This window comes from Lynx canadensis, chromosome B2 (genome assembly GCF_007474595.2).
Source record: "Lynx canadensis isolate LIC74 chromosome B2, mLynCan4.pri.v2, whole genome shotgun sequence".
NCBI lineage: Eukaryota > Metazoa > Chordata > Mammalia > Carnivora > Felidae > Lynx > Lynx canadensis.
The window spans coordinates 2073399-2092019 of record NC_044307.1 but is presented as its reverse complement, the minus strand read 5'-3'; the positions used below and the strand labels follow the sequence as shown (position 1 = coordinate 2092019).

Genomic DNA, 18621 nt, shown 5'->3' with positions numbered 1-18621 from the left:
AAACTCATTCTACAAGGCCAGCATTACCTTGATCCCAAAACCAGACAAACCCCATTAAGAAGGGGAACTACAGACCAATTTCCCTGATGAACATGGATGCAAAAATCCTCAACAAGATACCAGCCAACCAGATCCAACAAGACATTAAAAGAATTATTCACCATGACCAAGTGAGATTTACACCTGGGATGCAGAGCTGCTTCAATATCCACAAATCAATCAATGTGATACATCACATCAATAAAAGAAAGGACAAGAACCACATGATCCTCTCAATAGATGCAGAGAAAGCATTTGACAAAATACAGCATCGTTTTCTGATAAAAACCCTCAAGAAAGTAGGGACAGAAGGATCATACCTTGAGATCAAAAAAGCCATATATGAAAGACCCAACTCGAATACAATCCTCAGTGGGGAAAAACTGAGAGGGAAGGAACATGACAGGTATGTCCACTCTCGCCACTGTTATTCAACATAGTATTGGAAGGCTTAGTTAGCCTCAACAATCAGACAACACAAAGGAATAAAAGGCATCCAAATCGGCCAGGAGGAAGTCAAACTTTCACTCTTCACAGATGACATGACACTCTATATGGAAACCCAAAAGATTCCACCAAAAAACTTCTAGAACTGATCCATGAATTCAGCAAAGTCACAGGATACAAAATCAATGCAGGGAAAGTGGTTGCATTCCTATGCACCAATAATGAAGGAACAGAAAGAGAAATCAAGGAATTGATCCCATTTACAACTGCACAAAAACCATAAAATACCTAGGAATAAACCTAACAAAAGAGGTGAATAATCTATATGCTTAAAATTATAGAAAGCTTATGAAAGAAATTGAAGAAGACACCAAAAAATGGAAAAATATTCCACCCTCCTGGATTCGAAGAAGAAACACTGTTAAAATGTCAATACTACACAAAGCAATCTACATATTCAATGCAATCTCTATCAAAATAGCAACAGCATTCTTCACAGAGCCAGGACAAACAATCCTAAAATTTGTATGGAACCAGAAAAGACCCCCAAAGAGCCAAAGCAATCTTTAAAAAGAAAACCAAAGCTGGAGGCATCACAATACCAGACTTCAAGAAGTATTACAAAGCTGTAATCATTGAGACAGTATGGTACTGGCACAAGAACAGACCCTCAGATCAGTGGAACAGAATAAAGAACCCAGAAATCGACCCACAAACATATAGCTAACTAATCTTTGACAAAGCAGGAAAGACTATCCAATGGAATAAAGACAGTTTCTTCAGCAAGTGGTGCTGGGAAAAATGGACAGCGACATGCAGAAGAATGAACCTGGACCACTTTCTTACACCATACACAAAAATAAACTCAAAATGGAGGAAAGACCTCAATGGAAGACAGGAAGCCATCAAAATCCTCGAGGAGAAAGCAGGCAAAAACCTCTTGGATCTTGCCCACAGCAAATTCTTACTCAACACGTCTCCGGAGGCAAGGGAAACAAAAGCAAAAAGGAACTACTGGGACCTCATCAAAATAAAAACTTCTGCACAGCGAAGGAAACAATCAGCAAAACTAAAAGGCAACCGACAGAATGGAAGGAGATATTTGCAAATGACATACCAGATAAAGTTTTAGTATACTAAATCTATAAAGAACTCATCAAACTCAACACCCTAAGAACAAATAATCCAGTGAAGGAAAGGGCAAAAGACATGAATACACGCTTCTCCAAAGAAGACATCCGGTGGCTAACAGACACATGAAAAAATGCTCAACATCACTCATCATCAGGGAAATACAAATCAAAACCACAATGAGGGGCGCCTGGGTGGCGCAGTCGGTTAAGCGTCCGACTTCAGCCAGGTCACGATCTTGCGGTCCGTGAGTTCGAGCCCTGCGTCCGGCTCTGGGCTGATGGCTCAGAGCCTGGAGCCTGTTTCCGATTCTGTGTCTCCCTCTCTCTCTGCCCCTCCCCCGTTCATGCTCTGTCTCTCTCTGTCCCAAAAATAAATAAACGTTGAAAAAAAAATTTTTTTTAATGAAAAAAAAATTTTTTTAATGAAAAAAAATTTTTTTTTATAAAAAAAAATAAAAAAATAAAAAAAACCACAATGAGATACCACCTCACACCTGTCAGAATGGCTAACATTAACAACTCACGCAACAACAGATGTTGGCGAGGATGTGGAGAAAGAATATATTTTGCACTGTTGATCGGATTGCAAACTGGTGCAGCCACTCTGGAAAACAGTATAGACGTTACTCAAAATATTTAAAATAGAACTACCCTAAGACCCAGCAATTGCACTACCAGGTATTTATCCAAGGGATACAGGTGTGCTGTTCAAAGGGGCACATGCACCCCAATGCTCACAGCAGCACTATCAACAATAGCCAAAGTATGGAAAAAGCCTAAATGTCCATCAGTGGATGAATGGATAAAGAAATGGCAAATATATACTATGGAGCATTACTTGGCAATCAAAAAGAATGAAATCTTGCCATGTGCAACTACATGGATGGAACTGAAGGGTATGATGCTAAGCGAAATTAGTAAGAGAAAGACAAATATCATGACTTCACTCATATGAGGAATTTAAGATACAAAACAGATGAACATAAGGGAAGGGAAGCAAAAATAATATAAAAACAGGGAGGGGACAAAACATGAGACTCTTAAATAGAATGAAAACAGGGTTGATGGAGGGGTTGTGGGAGGGGTGTGGGGTTACTGGGTAAGGGGCATTAAGGAACCTACTCCTGAAATCATTTTTGCACTATATGCTAACTAACTTGGATGTAAATTTAAAAATAAATTAATTAAAATAAAATTTAAATTTAAAAATTAAAAAAGGGAGTCACTCCACAGTAGTTCACTGTATGGACTGTCTCTTAATTTTTTTTTCAACGTTTATTTATTTTTGAGACAGAGAGAGACAGAGCATGAACGGGGGAGGGGCAGAGAGAGAGGGAGACACAGAATCGGAAACAGGCTCCAGGCTCTGAGCAGTCAGCACAGAGCCCGACGCGGGGCTTGAACTCACGGACCGCGAGATCGTGACCTGGCTGACGTCGGACGCTTAACCGACTGCGCCACCCAGGCGCCCCTGTATGGACTGTCTCTTACCAGTCCCTTACTGATGGACTTTTGGGTTGTTTCCATTTTTTGTCATAAATGCTGCAATGAATTATCTTATACATGCAATATGTTTAAAATGTTCAAATATATCTGCAGGAATTTCCCCCAAATGTAATTGCTGGGTCAATGGACAAATTGAATATATATTATCAAATAGCACTCCACAAAACTATACCAATTTATTCATACTAATCACTTTCATGGCCTTTTCCATAGGAACTCTCACTAATGATGGTTGTTAACTTGAAATCTGGGGGAAAGATTGCTGATAATTGTCCTTCCTATGATTTAGCTGTTTCTGAATAAGGACATTTCATAGTCCTTGACTTTTCCAAACTTGAATCTTTGTTACAGTTTCTATGAGAATCTTCCTGATATCACTGACATGGGATTTTATTTATTCATAGAATTCCTGTTTAAGTAATGATGAATAATCCCCAGGCTTAAAATTTGAGATGGCAATGGAAAATATAAACCTCAAATGTCTTGAGAGAAATAAAATTGCTTTAAGAAAAAAGGAATATTAAAACAAAGAGCACATTTTTTATTTAACTTTTTTTATTTCAGAATAGTTTTAGATTTACAGAAGAATTACAAAGACTTCCTGTATATCAGATTCCCTTATTACTAGCATCTTACAGAGTATGGTACATTTGTTGTAGTTGATGAATCAATGCTAACACATTATTATTAAATAAAGTCTATACTTGACTCAGGGTCCCTGAGTTTTTGTATAACATTTTTTATTGTTTCAGGACCCCATCCAGGATACCACATTAGGCTCTTCAGGCTCCTCTTGGTTGTGACAGTTTCTCAGACTTTCCTTGTTTTCACAGTTTTGAGGAGTACTACGCAGGTGTTTTGTAGAATGTCCATCTACTGGGATTTATATCATGTGGGTTGTTGTTTTTTTTTTTTTATGATTAGAATGGAGCTAGGGTGTTTTGGAAGGAAGACCACAGAGGTAAAGTGCCATCCTCACCACATTCTTTCAAGGGCACATAGTATCAACATGACATATCACGGTTGATATTAACTTTGATCATATGGCTTAAGTAGTGTTTGTCAAGTTTCTCCACTGTCAAGGTACTCTTCCTCCCTTTTCCTACTGTGCTTATGGGCAGGAAGTCTTTACACACAACCACATTTAAAGAGGGCAGAGTATCTGCATAAATTAATTATTCTTCACAAGACATTTGCTTATCTTCTGCCATTTGTTTATTTATCCAATCATTTGTTTGTATCAGTATGTGCTCATGGATATTTATCTTTTGGCTTATAATCCAAAACCACTTAGCTTTTTGCTCAAATTATGCAGGTTTTGCCATTGGAAGTTCACTTGGCTCCTGAGTAACTTTGATGTAACTCATCATTTTGGTTTTAACTGTTTGTTTTGTGTTTGTGTTTGAACTACTTATTTCTGAAACCATAAGACGCTCTGGACTCATCTATTTCCTCTCAGCCCTAGAATAAGCCATTTATCAATTACAGAATCATGTTAGAAAACAAGATCTGGGCACAAGGTGTGCTGGTTGCTACTGAAGTGTAATTGCTTCTAGGCCATCTCATCTGACAGAGCAAGAAAATATGTGTATACTAACCTCTGCATATATACTTACTTATCTATCTCTCTATTACCATGTGTATCTATATTAAGATAATCATAACTTTATATTGACTCTACCTTTTTATCCTGGCCTGTCACCTCCTACTCCAACAGTGAGATACCTACCTCCCACCATCTGCCATCCATTTATTTAATCATTCAAATCTACCGTACATATGTAATGGTTTCAGAACTGTTAAGCCAGACTCCCATGAGAAACAACTTTATCAACTAGAGTACTGTTAAGTACAGTTCCTTTTGTATTTATCATTACAGACTCTACTAATTTCCAATGTTATTTACATCAGTATCTTTCAGCTGTATCCCTACAGGGAGGTTGTTCTATGCATTTATAATATGGTTAGGTAGTTTGTCACATTCTGCATTCCATCTTGGGATCCTTCAACCTCCTAAAAAGTGTTTTTAATTTGTATACATCGAGGTTCTTTTTTTTTTTTTTTTGATCTTCTAATGTTCAGTGGGGCTTGACAAATAGTGTCATGTATTCACCAGTACAGTAGCATACAGAATAATTTTACTGCCATAAAAAATCCCCTGTGCTTCACTTTCTTAGCCTTCCTTGACCCCAGAACCCTAGCAACTACTGATCTGCTTACTATCTTTGTTCTGTCTTTTCCAGAGTGTCATATAAATGGAATCATACAGTTTGTATCCTTTTTAGAATGGCTTAACTTAGCAATATGTATTTGATTCATCCATGTTTTCATGTGGTTTGATAGTTCATTATTGCTGAATAATATTTCAGTGTATGGGTGTATCACAATTTGTTGATTTATTTACCAATTGAAGGACACCTGAGTTGCTTACACTTTTTGGCAATTAATAAAAAGCTGCTAGAAATATTCACCTGCAGGTTTTTGTTTAGTAAATATATATTTTCAAATTTGGGTAAATATCTAAGAGTGTGATTGCTGGATTGTATGGTAAGACTATGTCTAGCTTTGTAAAGAACTGCCAAACCATCTTCCAAAGTGCCTGTACCCTTTTGCATTCCCATTGGCAATCAATGAGATTTCCTGTCGGAACTCTCCATCCTCACCAACAATTGGTATTGTCAATTTGGGGGGGATTTTATTGAGGTATAATTGACATATAACATATTAGTTTCAAGTGTGCAACATAACGATTTTATATTTGTATATAATGCAAAATGATCACTCAATAAATCTAGTTAACACCCATCACCAGACATAGGTGCAAATCCTCTTTTCTTATGAGAAGTTTTAAGATCCACTCCCTTAGCAACTTTCAAATAAACATGCTATTGTCAACTTTGAAAATTTTAGTCACTGATACGTATGTATGAATGTAGTGGTATTTCCTTGTGTTGATTTGCATTTTCCTACTGCCAAACGATGTTGAATATCTTTGCATATGTTTTTCAATCCATAGACATGGATTTTCCATCTGCAAATCTTCTTTGATGAAGTATCTGTTCATATACTTTGGCCATTTTTTAAATTAAATTGTTAGTTTTCTTATTGTTGAATCTTAAAAGTTACTTGCATATTTTGGATATGTCTTTTTGTAGAAATGTGTTTGAATATATTTTCTTCCAATCTGTGGCTTGTTTTCATTCTTGTGTATTTCATAGAGAAAATATTTTTATATTTAATAAATTACAATTTATTTTTTTCATGGATCACAGTTTGGGTTGTTGTGTCTACAATATAACCACCAAACTCAAGGTCATGTAGAATTCCTCCATGGTTTCTTCTAGAACTTTTATAATTTTGGATTTTACATTTAGGTCTATGAGCCATTTTGAGTTAAGTCTGTGAAAGGTACATGATTTTCTTGCATATAAACATCTCATTGTTCCAACACCATTTGCTGAAAGAGTTATCCTTTCTCCATTGAATTGTCTTTACACCTTTGTCAAATTATCAGCTGACTGTATTTGTTTGAGTTGATTTCTGGCCTCTATTCTGTTCCACTGATCTATGTGTCTATTGTTTTTCCAATTCCATGCCATCTTGACTACTAAAGTTGTATAGCAAATCTTGAAATTATAGTGTGAATCCCCCAACTTTGTCCTTTTCTCAGTATTGTATTGGTTATTCTAGGTTTTTCCCTTCCCATATGAATATTAGAATTAGTTTGTATCTACAAAATAGCTTGCTGTGATTTTTGATTCATTTATGTTGAATCAACAGATCAAGGTGGGAAGAATTGACATCTTAACAATATGGAGGCTTCCAATACATAACACAGAATCTCTCCATATGTTTGGGTCTTTGAATTATTTCATCAATGTTTTATAATTTTCTGCATACAAATCCTATACCTATTTTGTCAAGTTTATACTTAAGTGTTGTTTTGTTGTTTTGTTTGGTTTGGTGCCATTATAAAAGATAATTTCTTTTAAGGAGCCTGGGTGGCTCATTTGGTTAAGCATCTGACTCTTGATTTCAGCTCAAGTCATAACTCCAAGTTCATGGGATCGAGCACTGCATTGAATTCCCCTGCTCGGCATTCTCTCTCCCTCTTTCTGCCCCTCACCCACCTACTCATGATCTCTCTCAAAATAAGTATACAAACTTAAAAAATAAAAGGTAATTTGTTCTAATTTCAAATTTCAATTTCTCATTCCTGGTATCCAGGAAAGCAACTGACTCTCAGATATTGATCTTGTATCCTGCAACACTACTGTAATTGCATGCTCCAGGCGACTTTTGTTTTGTTTTTTAGAGTCTTTGGGGTTTTCTACATAGAAAGTTTATGTTATACATGAATAGACCTATTCTTTTCCTTTCTGTACACCTTTTATTTATTTGTTTTATCTTACTGTCCTAGTTAGGACTTCCACTGTGGTGTGGAAAAGGAGTAGTGAGAGAGGACAGCTTTGTCCATTTCTAATCTTAAGAGGAAAAGATTCAGCTTCTCATTCATAAGTATGGAATTAGCTGTGGTTTGCTGGGTGGGGTGTGGGGGATATTTTTTGTAGATGTTCTTTATCAAGTAGAGAAGTTCCCATCTACTACTAGTTTATTGAGAGTTTGTATCACAAATGGGTGAATTCTATGAAGTGCTTTCTCTGCATCAAAATGATCATGATTTTGCTTCTTTAGCCTGTTTATTATATTGATGGATTTTCAAATGTTGAATCACTCTTGTATGTCTGGAATAAATCCCACTTGGTTGTTGTATAGAATTCTTGTTATATACTATTGGATTTGTTAATATTTTGTTGAGGACTTTTGCAACTATGTTCATGAGAAATCTTAGTCTGTGGGGTTTTTTTTCTTATAATGTCTTTATCTGGTTTTGGTATTAGGGTATTAGGTATAACAGAAAGTTAGGAAGTGTTCCCTCTACTATTTTCAATAGATGGTGATGAAATGGTATTATTTAGTCTTTAAGTCCTTGATAGAATTTACTAGTGAAACTATTTAGTGGCTTGATTCTTTTGCAGAAAGTTATCAATGAGGAAGAGCAAAGTTCACCAGAGATGACAGAGCATAATGAGCAAGGGAGAGAGTAATAGATTTGAGTATAGGTCATATGGGGTCTTATAGGCCATTTTAAGTACTTTGGGTTTTGTCTTGACTGAAATGGGGAGCTATTAAAAAGTTTTCAGCTGAGGGCTAGTTTAGGGGTTGAAAAATAATTTTCCCTCTACCATTCTAAGTTCTTAGTTGAAGCCCCCGTAATAAAAGACAATTTAAAAAGAAAAATAAATAGAAGTTCATTAACATGAGTATATAGGAAATACCAAGAGAAAAAGGAGGAACCGAGAAAGCAACATTAGAATTTTCATCTTAACAGGGAAAGGGGATGGAATATGTAAGCTTTTCAGGGGAGAGTAAATGACTTTTAGGAAAGATGAATGGAGCCCTTAGAATAGATGGGAAGTATGAGCATTTGTGACAAGTTTGTCAGGGTGAGGTATCAACTTCTTTCTGACCATACGAGTCAATTTTCCCTGGTTGATGAAACTCCCAGGGCGGTTGTTTATGACAATGAAGTCTGTTCTGGAGGATCTGTTCGTAGGCAGATAAGGGAAATCTGGAGAAAATTTCTTTCCGCATTTGCTGTTTTTTAAGAGCCTACAGCTCAAACTAATCAATATACCAAAGGGGCTTATTTGAAATCAATGTACCAAAGGCGAGGTGTGTTCTGCTACCCTTCAGTAGCTAGAACTTGTGCTACAATAGTATCACTATGACTGCTCTATTAAGAACAGACTATGAGTAGGGCACCTGGGTGGCTCAGCCGGTTAAGCATCTGACTTCTGCTCAGGTAATTATCTCACGGTTCATGAGTTCCAGTCCTGCGTTGGGCTCTCTGCTGTCAGCACAGAACCTGTTTCGTTCGGATCCCCTGTTCCCCTGTCTCTACCCCTCCCCAACTTGCGCACAAGCACGAGTGCACTCTCTCTCTCTCAAAAATAAATAAAACGTTTAAAAAAGAAAAGGAATAGGGGCACCTTGGTGGCTCAATGGCTGAGTGTCCTACTTCAGCTCAGGTCATGATCTCACGGTTCATGGGTTTGAGCCCCATGTCGGGCTCTGTACTGACAGCTCAGCAAATCCTGCTTTGGATTCTGTGTCTCCCTCTCTCTCAAAAACAAACATTTAAAAAAAAAAAAAAAGGTAATGGACTGTGGGAACACAGGTAGAAGCAGAAGGAACACTTAAGAGGTTTACTGCCATAACCCAGAAGAGAGGGAATAGTATATCAGCCCATTTTTAGGAGAATGGATGCAATGCTATATTCACAACTGGATTGCTATACAGTAATGAAAATGAATTTTAACTCAACAACAGGGATCAACTTTAGTAACCTACTGTGGAGTGAAAAAAGCAAATACCATAAGATTATCTGATGACATGATGTCTTTTAGATTTAAAGAAACTACAGGGGCGCCTGGGTGGCGCAGTCGGTTAAGCGTCCGACTTCAGCCAGGTCACGATCTCGCGGTCCGTGAGTTCGAGCCCCGCGTCGGGCTCTGGGCTGATGGCTCGGAGCCTGGAGCCTGTTTCCGATTCTGTGTCTCCCTCTCTCTCTGCCCCTCCCCCGTTCATGCTCTGTCTCTCTCTGTCCCAAAAATAAATAAACGTCGAAAAAAAAATTTAAAAAAAAAAATAAGAAACTACGAAAATTAAACCAGTTTGGCCATGCATACTCATCTAACAGAACTACCTTTTCAAAAAGAAAGAGAATAAATACAAAATGTATTAAAAAGAAAACCACAAGCCCAAGATGGAGTTAATTGTCTCCAGGACAGCAAACCAGGACTACATTACAATTGCAATCTCTCTAGAAGTGAAATTTTAGGCAAACCAATCAAGAATTTTCTGGTCAGCACTAATAAGATAATCTGTCACATGGGCTCTCTCCATTCCCTTCCCCCACCCCAAAGAAAAAGAGGTAACCTGCAAGATTAGACCCCTGCTCATCCCCCACCTCCCAAGTGAAGGTGATCTTGCCTTGAGATAATGCTTTTTCTTTTGCTAATGACTTCCTTGCCCCGCCCTCCTTCCTACAAAAACCTTCTATTTTTCTATCACTGGTCAAGGCTCCTCTCTGCTTACAATGGCTTCATAAAGATGATTAGATCTTCAAACCTACTGGATTGAATTTTTGTTAACACCACAGATGAGAAGAGATACAAGAGAAACAGCAGCAGCAAATGTAAGTTACCATCAAAGTTCTAGTTCTCATACATTGGCCCAGGGATTCAAGAAAGTTCACATTTTGGGGGCACCTGGGTGGCTCAGTTAAGCGTCAGAATCGGCTCAGGTCATAATCTCATGGTTCAGGTCATTATCTCACGGTTCGTGGGTTCGAGCCCCACGACCAGCTGTGTGCTGACAGTGCAGAGCCTCTTTGGGATTCACTCTCTCCCTTTCTGCCCCTCCCCCATGCTCTCAAAATAAATAATTAAACTTTAAAAATAAAAAAGAAAGTTCACATTTCTTAGGGGCACCTGGGTGGCTCAGTCAGTTGGGCATCCAACTCTTGATTTCCGCTCAAGTCATGCATGATCTTATGGTTCCTGAGTTCGAGCTCCATCTCGCGCTCTGCGCTATCAGGGTGGGGCCTACTTGGGATTCTGTCTCCCTCTCTCTGCCCCTCCCCCACTCACACTCTGTCTCAAAATAATTTTTTTTCTTTTTTTTTAAGTTCACATTTCAGGGCATGCACACCCCGCCTGAGCCAGGGTTATCAGCCACCGTTTGTAAACCTGCACTCCTGAAGCCCAGGGAGGCTTCGCGAGCTTCAAGTCTGGGCGGCGCCCCTGGTGCGTGGGCTTCGGTTCCACTTCCCCCGACTTAAGACCGCGCGAGGCCAGCGAGAGCAGCAGGGCCGCGTTTCCCGCTACAAACGGGTGCAAGGACCCCACCCCGGAGCTCTGAGAATTCGAGGACCTCCGCCAGGCCGCAGGGGAAACGGACTCAGCGCGGAGGAGACGCCGGGGCTTCTGGGAATCGCAGTCCAAAGCCAGGCCGCCTTCTGCGCAGACTCAATGTCCCGAGGACGGAAGCTTTGAGAGACGGCGCAGCGCCGTCCTCCCACCGGAAGTGTCCGATCGGAACCATCCTGTAGGAGAGGTGAGTCCGGCTTTGAGGACCCGAGGGTCTGACCCTTTGCCCCCTGCAAGCACCCGGTCGCTACCACTGTCCCTTCGGGATTGCAGCAGTCCCGCGGCGACCTGGAGCCGGGACCGCGGAGGAATCCCGAGGAGAGGGGAACCAGAGTCGGCGTTCGGAGGACATTGCGCCCGCCTGCCTCCCGAGGGGAGGTGGTTTCCATGGTTACCCGCGCCGCGCGTGACGTCACCGCCGCGGGCGGGGCTGGGTCATTGGCATGACCAGCTCGGCGGCGGCCTCAGGACGGCAGCTTTCCGCCGGGAAGAGCTGCCCGGGAGCCCGCCCCGACATCTCGCGGGAGGAAGAGCGGGGACGGCCCCGCGTCCTAGTGAAGTGTATCCATACTGTGGATGTTTGTTGTTTCCCGTGTGTCCGGCAAGCAGTGGGGACGGTCAGAGGCCGTCCAGTAGGACCTCCGGGGCAGGACAGCCGCCAGCATCCGGGCGAGAATCCCTCCCCGCCCTGCTCCCGCGGCCCCTGCTGGTTCCCCTCGTCCTCCAGCCTAGCTCCAACGCCCTCCAGCCGAGCCCCCCCTCCACGCCCCGTCCTCCAGCCGAGTGCCCAGGTCCTGCTCCTGCACACGCAGGCGCCTGCTCCTCGCCGAGCTCCGACTTTCCTGGCAGTTACTCCTTCTCTCTTCTGAGACCGTCTAGAGGCTTCTCAGGCTTTCCCTCCCCAACGACAAATGTGAGAACTTAGAAAATAGCGCGTAGTCCTTAACCTCCTGGAGTTCCAGCCAGTTGATGAAGAGAAACAGCCAAAGCTAAAAAATGATACCAGGTGATGAGTGTTGTATTCACAGGTGTTCTGTGTTAGGAACTGTAGGAGCTCAGAGCAGGGATGACAAATTGTTTATTAGAGGGAGCGGAGTTCTTAGTCACTCCAAATATTAGAGTGAGCTGGGATCGCCATCAATCTGCTGTTCATTCCCACTTCCTAAACTTTTCTCCTGCCCCTTCCTTTTGAATTTTTTTCATCTTTTGTTGTCCAGTTTAAGCCCCACCAGCTCTAGGAAATATTTGCTACCCTTTGCACATAAACACACACATGGGCTCCCTGCCTCAAAACCGTTAGGATATTTGATGCCTCTCCCATACAGCTTGTTTAGTACTTCGGTTTTCAACATCTTTCATCATTTCAGTGTGTGTCATGTAAAACACATCTAGTTATGTAAATGTTTTTAACCCACGTGTGTTTATTGTCACTTCTTTCCAACTGTTTTGCAAACTCACACACCATTTAATTCCTTATGGCTGTACATCAGAATACAGGTTTTCCAGGTATACCCATACTAACCCAGACAGCATCCCAGGATCTGTTTCTAACAAAGTTCCCACATGATGATTAGGCAATGAGCTCAGCTGGGAACTAACTCAGACTTTCTTGGAAATCATTGCTGTACAACTTCTAGCCCAGAGCTTTGCTTGTGTTCAGATTCTTAATAAAGTACATGTCAATGCAACAATCAGCAGTCAACTTGGTGAAACGTTTAGTAGAGGATCTGAAAGATTGATATTTGCATTCTGCTCTCGTAGTCTATTGCTTCACAGCTAAATTCCTGTTACTCAGTTTTTCAGTTCAGAAACCAGTCCCAGTTCAGAGACCATTCCCGTGTGCTGACTTGAGGAACTGGTATTTAATAACAAGACTCATGGAAGATGGATAAGCAAGTCATGATGCAGGCTTATTATATTTAATTTTATTGTCCACGATATGGACTGAGCCAGGAACTAGGAAGGTAGAGAAGGAACTGTTGGGATAAAACAAACCTATTTGAGACCTTTGGGGAAGGAAATAGTTAACATTGATTGAAACAGCCTGTTGACTAACTTGGATTTAAAGAAAATTTAATAAAATAAAAAATAATAAGGAACATAAATTTAAAAAATAAAAGACATGGTTAGCCTCTGGCTCTCAAGACAAGTTGCCCTGGGGTGCCCAGCTGGCTCAGTCGATGGAGCATGCAACTCTCGGTCTCAGGTTTGTGAGTTCAAGCCCTGCATTCAGTGCAGAGGTTACTTAAAATCTTAAAAAAAAGAAAGAAAAGAAAGAAAAATTTGTCCTTATTATTTAACAGATTTATAAGTAATCCTAGTTCCAGATTTTGAATTGATAATTATCATTCCAAGCTTGTATTTTCCTTACACTTGTATGAGCACAAGTGTGGCCTCTGTTTCTCTTTCCATATTGCAGTCTATCCCAGAAATGAACAACATATTAATTAATCTCCCTAAACAGTATTTTTTTAGGTCTTTGTGCTCAGAAGCCTCCCTTAGCCTCCCCAGTGTCTAAAAAGTAAATTCTGAATTCCGGATCTTGACATTTGAGGCTTTCTACAGGAGGGCCTTTGCCTCCGTGATATCCTTATACAAACTTGCTGAACTTTTTGCTTTCCCGCTTCCGTGATCCTACCATTAGCCACTTGTTCAGGCCATTTCCTTGCTTGTAATTTCCTATTTTTCTCTCTCCCACATCCTTTCAAAATCCTTTCCATTCTTCAGAAGTTAGTTTCTGAATTAAGCTTTCCCATCCATTACAAACGACTAGGCTCTCTTGAATCTCCCAACTTCATGAAGCACTTTGTCATTGTACTGTGCTGATCCTTTTTTGTCTTTCTGACTTACATATAATCTAATTGCATGTGGCATGTTAACATGTAGCATCAGCTTAAAGTTATAAGTTTTATGTTTATTGTTTCTACTTTAAAGTATTTTGTTTTTAAATTTAAATTTTGGCTACTGTGAGGTAGAAATCATGGGACTGTTGTACTCCACAGAGCAGGTATTTCAGTGGTTGTACATATGCTAAATGCCCAGTACACTTCTGTATAATGGGAAATGACAATTTCTGCGATGTGATCTTTAATCTTCATAGACGGTAACAGCTATTTTATAAATAAAAAGATACTTTTGTTTTTATTTTAGAAGAGCTCTCAAAACTAAATAAGACGCCGCACAAAGCAGAAGTGGATTTTCTGGGGATACATTTCATCCCAGGATGACGACAGAATCTAAGAAAACTACAGCTCAGAACCTTCAGGAGAATGCAGGACTTCTGATAGTGAAGATAGAAGAGGAAGATGTCGTCTGGAGGCAGGACACTTGCTTCCAGAGAAGTGATGCCCTCAGGCAGGAGCTCTGCCGACAGCTTTTCAGGCAGTTCTGCTACCAGGATTCCCCTGGGCCCCGTGAGGCCCTGAGCCGGCTCCGGGAGCTCTGCCATCAGTGGCTGCGGCCCGAGACGCACAGCAAGGAGCAGATCCTGGAGCTGCTGGTGCTGGAGCAGTTCCTGACCATCCTGCCCGCCGAGCTCCAGGCCTGGGTGAGGGAGCACCGCCCGGAGAGTGGGGAGGAGGCAGTGACAGTACTGGAAGATCTGGAGAGAGGCGCTGATGACTCAGTAGTCCAGGTACGCAGGGGACAGGAGATCTAAGGCCTCCAGAGAGCTGGATCACACAGTGGGAGGAAAGGGTCTGAGATTGAACACCCCAATGAGACCTGCAGGGGCTCTTCCTTCAGCATTTATGTCTCCTTTCCACTCCAGCTGGTGCTGTGCCACATTTCACAGTTGAGTCGTACTTAATCCATCCTTCTGCAGTTTTGTATTCCTGTGGGAGGTTCTCTTTGTGTTTGGAAGATGTTCAGTTCCAAGAGAGATTCTCTCACAAGCCCAAATATACTTTATTTTTCTCAGGTTCCAGTCCTTGCACATGGGCAAGAAGTATTCAGGGGAAAGGTGGTGCCTCCTGGACCGGCACTCGGTGCCCAGTTTCAGCCAGTGGACCCCAAGTCCCTTCATGATTCTTCAGCATCCTTTGTGCTGGACTATGGTAAGGAGTAGTATTACACACATTTCATGTCACTGAAGGAGTGGGGCTGTGAATTTGCCTTCTCAGAATAGTCTCAGTCACTATAGGTGGTCTTTTCCTTTATTACCCCATGAGAAGTACAGAACTCTTTCCCTGTATGCCATTGGCCAATTAAACACACACACACACACACACACACACCACCCAGAATTTGGTTCCTTATCAAACATATTAACATTCTCCTATTTGTACTTTATCCAGAATATTTCCAAAACACAGGATACTTTTATGAGTAAACTAAAGAAAAGAAAAATGAATGAGAAAATGTCAGAGAATGAGTAAAGAAACAAAAGAATAAGAGGAAGAAACGCATCAAGAGAAATAAAACATGTTAGTAGAGAAGCATATATAATGATAGAGAAGCAGATACATAATGATATACTCAGAAATGGAATATAATTCAGATGCATACAAGATCTACACTCTTATCTTTTTTATTGTACTTTTGGTCTTACAAAGCTTTCACGTTTTTATAGGAAGTTGGCCATATTTCTGGTGACCACCTCCATGGAATACTCATCACTGTTCTAAAACTCCTCTGTTTAAAAATATTTTTAAGTTTATTTTTATTTATTTTTGAGATAAAGAGAGCAAGTGGGGGGAGAGGTAGAGAGAGAGGGAGACAGAATCCCAGGCAGGCTCCGCACTGTCAGGGCAGAGCCTGACATGGGACTTGAACTCACAAACTGTGAAATCATGACTTGAGCCGAGATCAACAGTCTGATGCTTAACTGACCAAGCCACCCAGGCACTCCTAAAACTCATCTGTTTAAGAAGTTCATGGATTCAGTATCACTTTAGGTATGAGTGGTCTCAAAAATAAAGAGTAAATTACAGTCCATTTTTTAAAAAATACCTAAATTCTGCTTTCACGTTTGTTCTGGAAACATTTCCATCCATCCTATCCAAAATCACAACATTTCCCCCATGCTAAGACCAGCACTGCCTAACCACCTTTCCTATCATAGCATATTCTAGACAAAACAAACCCAACAACAAAGATAAGATGCATAATACAGAGTCATAAGCACAGTATAAATTTGTGAGCCACAGGCACGAATTGTGAGGACTAGATCATAAATGGATTCTGGAAACCAGGCGGAAGAATTCATGTAAGTTGTGGAGGAAAGAGGGTGAAAGTTTCTGAGTAAGGTATAGGAGGTGACAGGGTTTTAAGGACAGCTAATCTGGTGAGGTTATTCAAAGTGATTAGCAGCTCAGAGTCAAAACAGCAGGAGGCTGTGACAATCCCCTAGATAAAAAGTAGTGATAAGGAACATGGTAGCAGAAATGTAAAGAAGGGGATGTATTCAGGAGATATGTAGCAGAAAGTGGTTACAGAATTGGGTTAGCCATGGAAGATGAAGAAATGGGTGGATGGATAGATGGATGGAGGTTTTCCCCTCTGCATGCATTCTACCTTCTTTTACCAGTTTTTCTCCGTTGTGCCCTTCAACCCTTTCATTTGAAAGGCCACATCTGAATTTTTAATTTTTTTAAGTTTATTTATTTTGAGAGAGAGACCACACACACACACACACGAGTGAGGGAAGGGCAGAGAGAGAGAATCCCAAGTAGGCTCTGCGCTGTCAGCACAGAGCCCAATGGAGGGCTCAAACTCACCAACCATGAGATCATGACCTGAGCCAAAACCAAGAGTCAGATGCTCAACCGACTGAACCACCCAGGCCCCCCTGAAAAGTCACATTTTTAGAGTAACCAAGTGAAGTACCAATATGTAATAGTGTTGAGTATTTCTTCCAACTCAGCAAATAGATGTTTACCACTTTCTCTTTGCGTTATTTTAGATAATGAGAGTGAAAACAGTGGATCCATGCCAAAGTTGGACATTTATGAAAAAATGGAATCACAGAGAATTCTATCAGGAAGAATTTCAGAATTCGTGTCAGAAGGATCTGCTGAGCCTCAAGACGTCTGCAAGTCTACAGACAGGTTAAAGAGGCAATGGGAAAAAGAATCAGGGGGGTCTCAGAGACCATCATCTGCTCAGGATGGAAGTTTTAGTAAAATCCTTACCCACAAAAATACACTTACAGGTGAAATAAGCCATGATGGATGTGACAGAAGCTTAAACCTGAATTCAAGTGAATTTACACACCAGAAATCTCATAAACATAGTACCTATGACCAAAGTTTCAAATGGAATTCAGATTTTATTAAGCATCAAAGAATTTATGCTGGAGAAAAAATTCACCAATATGGAAAATCTCTCAAGAGCCCAAACCTTATTAAACATGCAGCAATTTTTAGTGGGGAGAAAACCCACCAGTGTAATGAATGTGGGAAAGCTTTCAGACACAGCTCAAAGCTTATTAGGCATCAGAGAATCCACACTGGAGAGAGGCCCTATGAATGTAATGAGTGTGGGAAAGCCTTTGGGGGCAGCTCAGATCTTATTAGGCACCAGAGAATTCACACTGGGGAAAGACCCTTCGAATGCAAAGAATGTGGACGAGCATTCAGCCTGAACTCACATCTCATCCTGCATCAGAGAATTCACACCAGAGAGAAACCCTATGAATGTAGTGAATGTGGGAAAACCTTCAGAGTGAGCTCACACCTCATTCGACACCTGAGAATCCACACTGGAGAGAAACCCTATGAATGCAGTGAGTGTGGGAGAGCCTTCAGTCAGAGTTCACACCTTCGTCAACACCAAAGAATTCACAAGAGGGAAAACCTGATAATGTAAAGAACTTAAATTTTTATGGAAGTGCTAAAGAAAGAGCAAAACATGAAAAACATTGAATAAAAAATATTGAGTGAGACAAATGACTGAAAGACCAGTGTCTTTTCTCTCGTTCTCTGATTTGCTGTCCTGCATATGATCTTCACTGTGTGTGTGCTTTCTGTGAAACAGGATTTGCCCGTTCCCCCACTGACTCCTAAAGTCAAACCAGAAGGGCAGAATTTGGAGGCTGATAAGTAGGTTAGTCTATGGCAGTGGGGGTGGAGGAAAAAGGGACTCTGTTGGGAAGTAACCGTGATTACTGCATGGAGGGGAGAAGATTCAGGTAAAGAGGCTGATCATTAACACTAGTTAATGATCCGCCACAAGAGGAGGTGGGCTAAGCCCTGAAGTGGAAACAGCCTGAGCAATACACAACAACGCTTTCAGAACATTCCTTTAAATAAAGGCACAACAAAACTGAATTAGTCATGCCAGGGGCACCTGGGTGGGTCAGTTGGTTAGGAGACGGTCTTCGTTTTGGCTTGGGTCATCATCTCAGTTTGTGAGTTCAAGCCCCACGTCGGGCTCTGTGATGGCAGTGTGGAGCCTGCTTGGTATTCTCTCTCTCCCTCTTTGCCCCTGCCCCACTTGTGCTTTTCTCTCTCAAAATAAAAAATAAACAATAAAAAAAAAAGGAAAGAAAGTCATGCCAAACA

General features: G+C 40.9%; 1 protein-coding gene across 3 annotated transcripts; it reads left to right on the top strand.

The window, feature by feature from the left end:
- Positions 1-11239: 11239 nt before the first annotated feature.
- On the top strand, positions 11240-17995 carry LOC115514744 (zinc finger protein 165-like). Of its 3 annotated transcripts, none has more exons than XM_030316896.1 (4): positions 11240-11306; positions 14270-14753; positions 15039-15174; positions 17022-17995. In XM_030316896.1, the coding sequence occupies exons 2-4, from the start codon at positions 14343-14345 to the stop codon at positions 17924-17926; spliced, it is 1452 nt and encodes a 483-aa protein (XP_030172756.1). In that variant the 5' UTR covers positions 11240-11306; positions 14270-14342; the 3' UTR covers positions 17927-17995. The 3 variants fall into 3 exon arrangements, with proteins under 3 accessions (XP_030172756.1, XP_030172757.1, XP_030172755.1); XM_030316897.1 differs by having other exon boundaries at positions 11252-11306; positions 14273-14753; XM_030316895.1 differs by lacking the exon at positions 11240-11306 and adding an exon at positions 11787-12125.
- Positions 17996-18621: the final 626 nt, after the last annotated feature.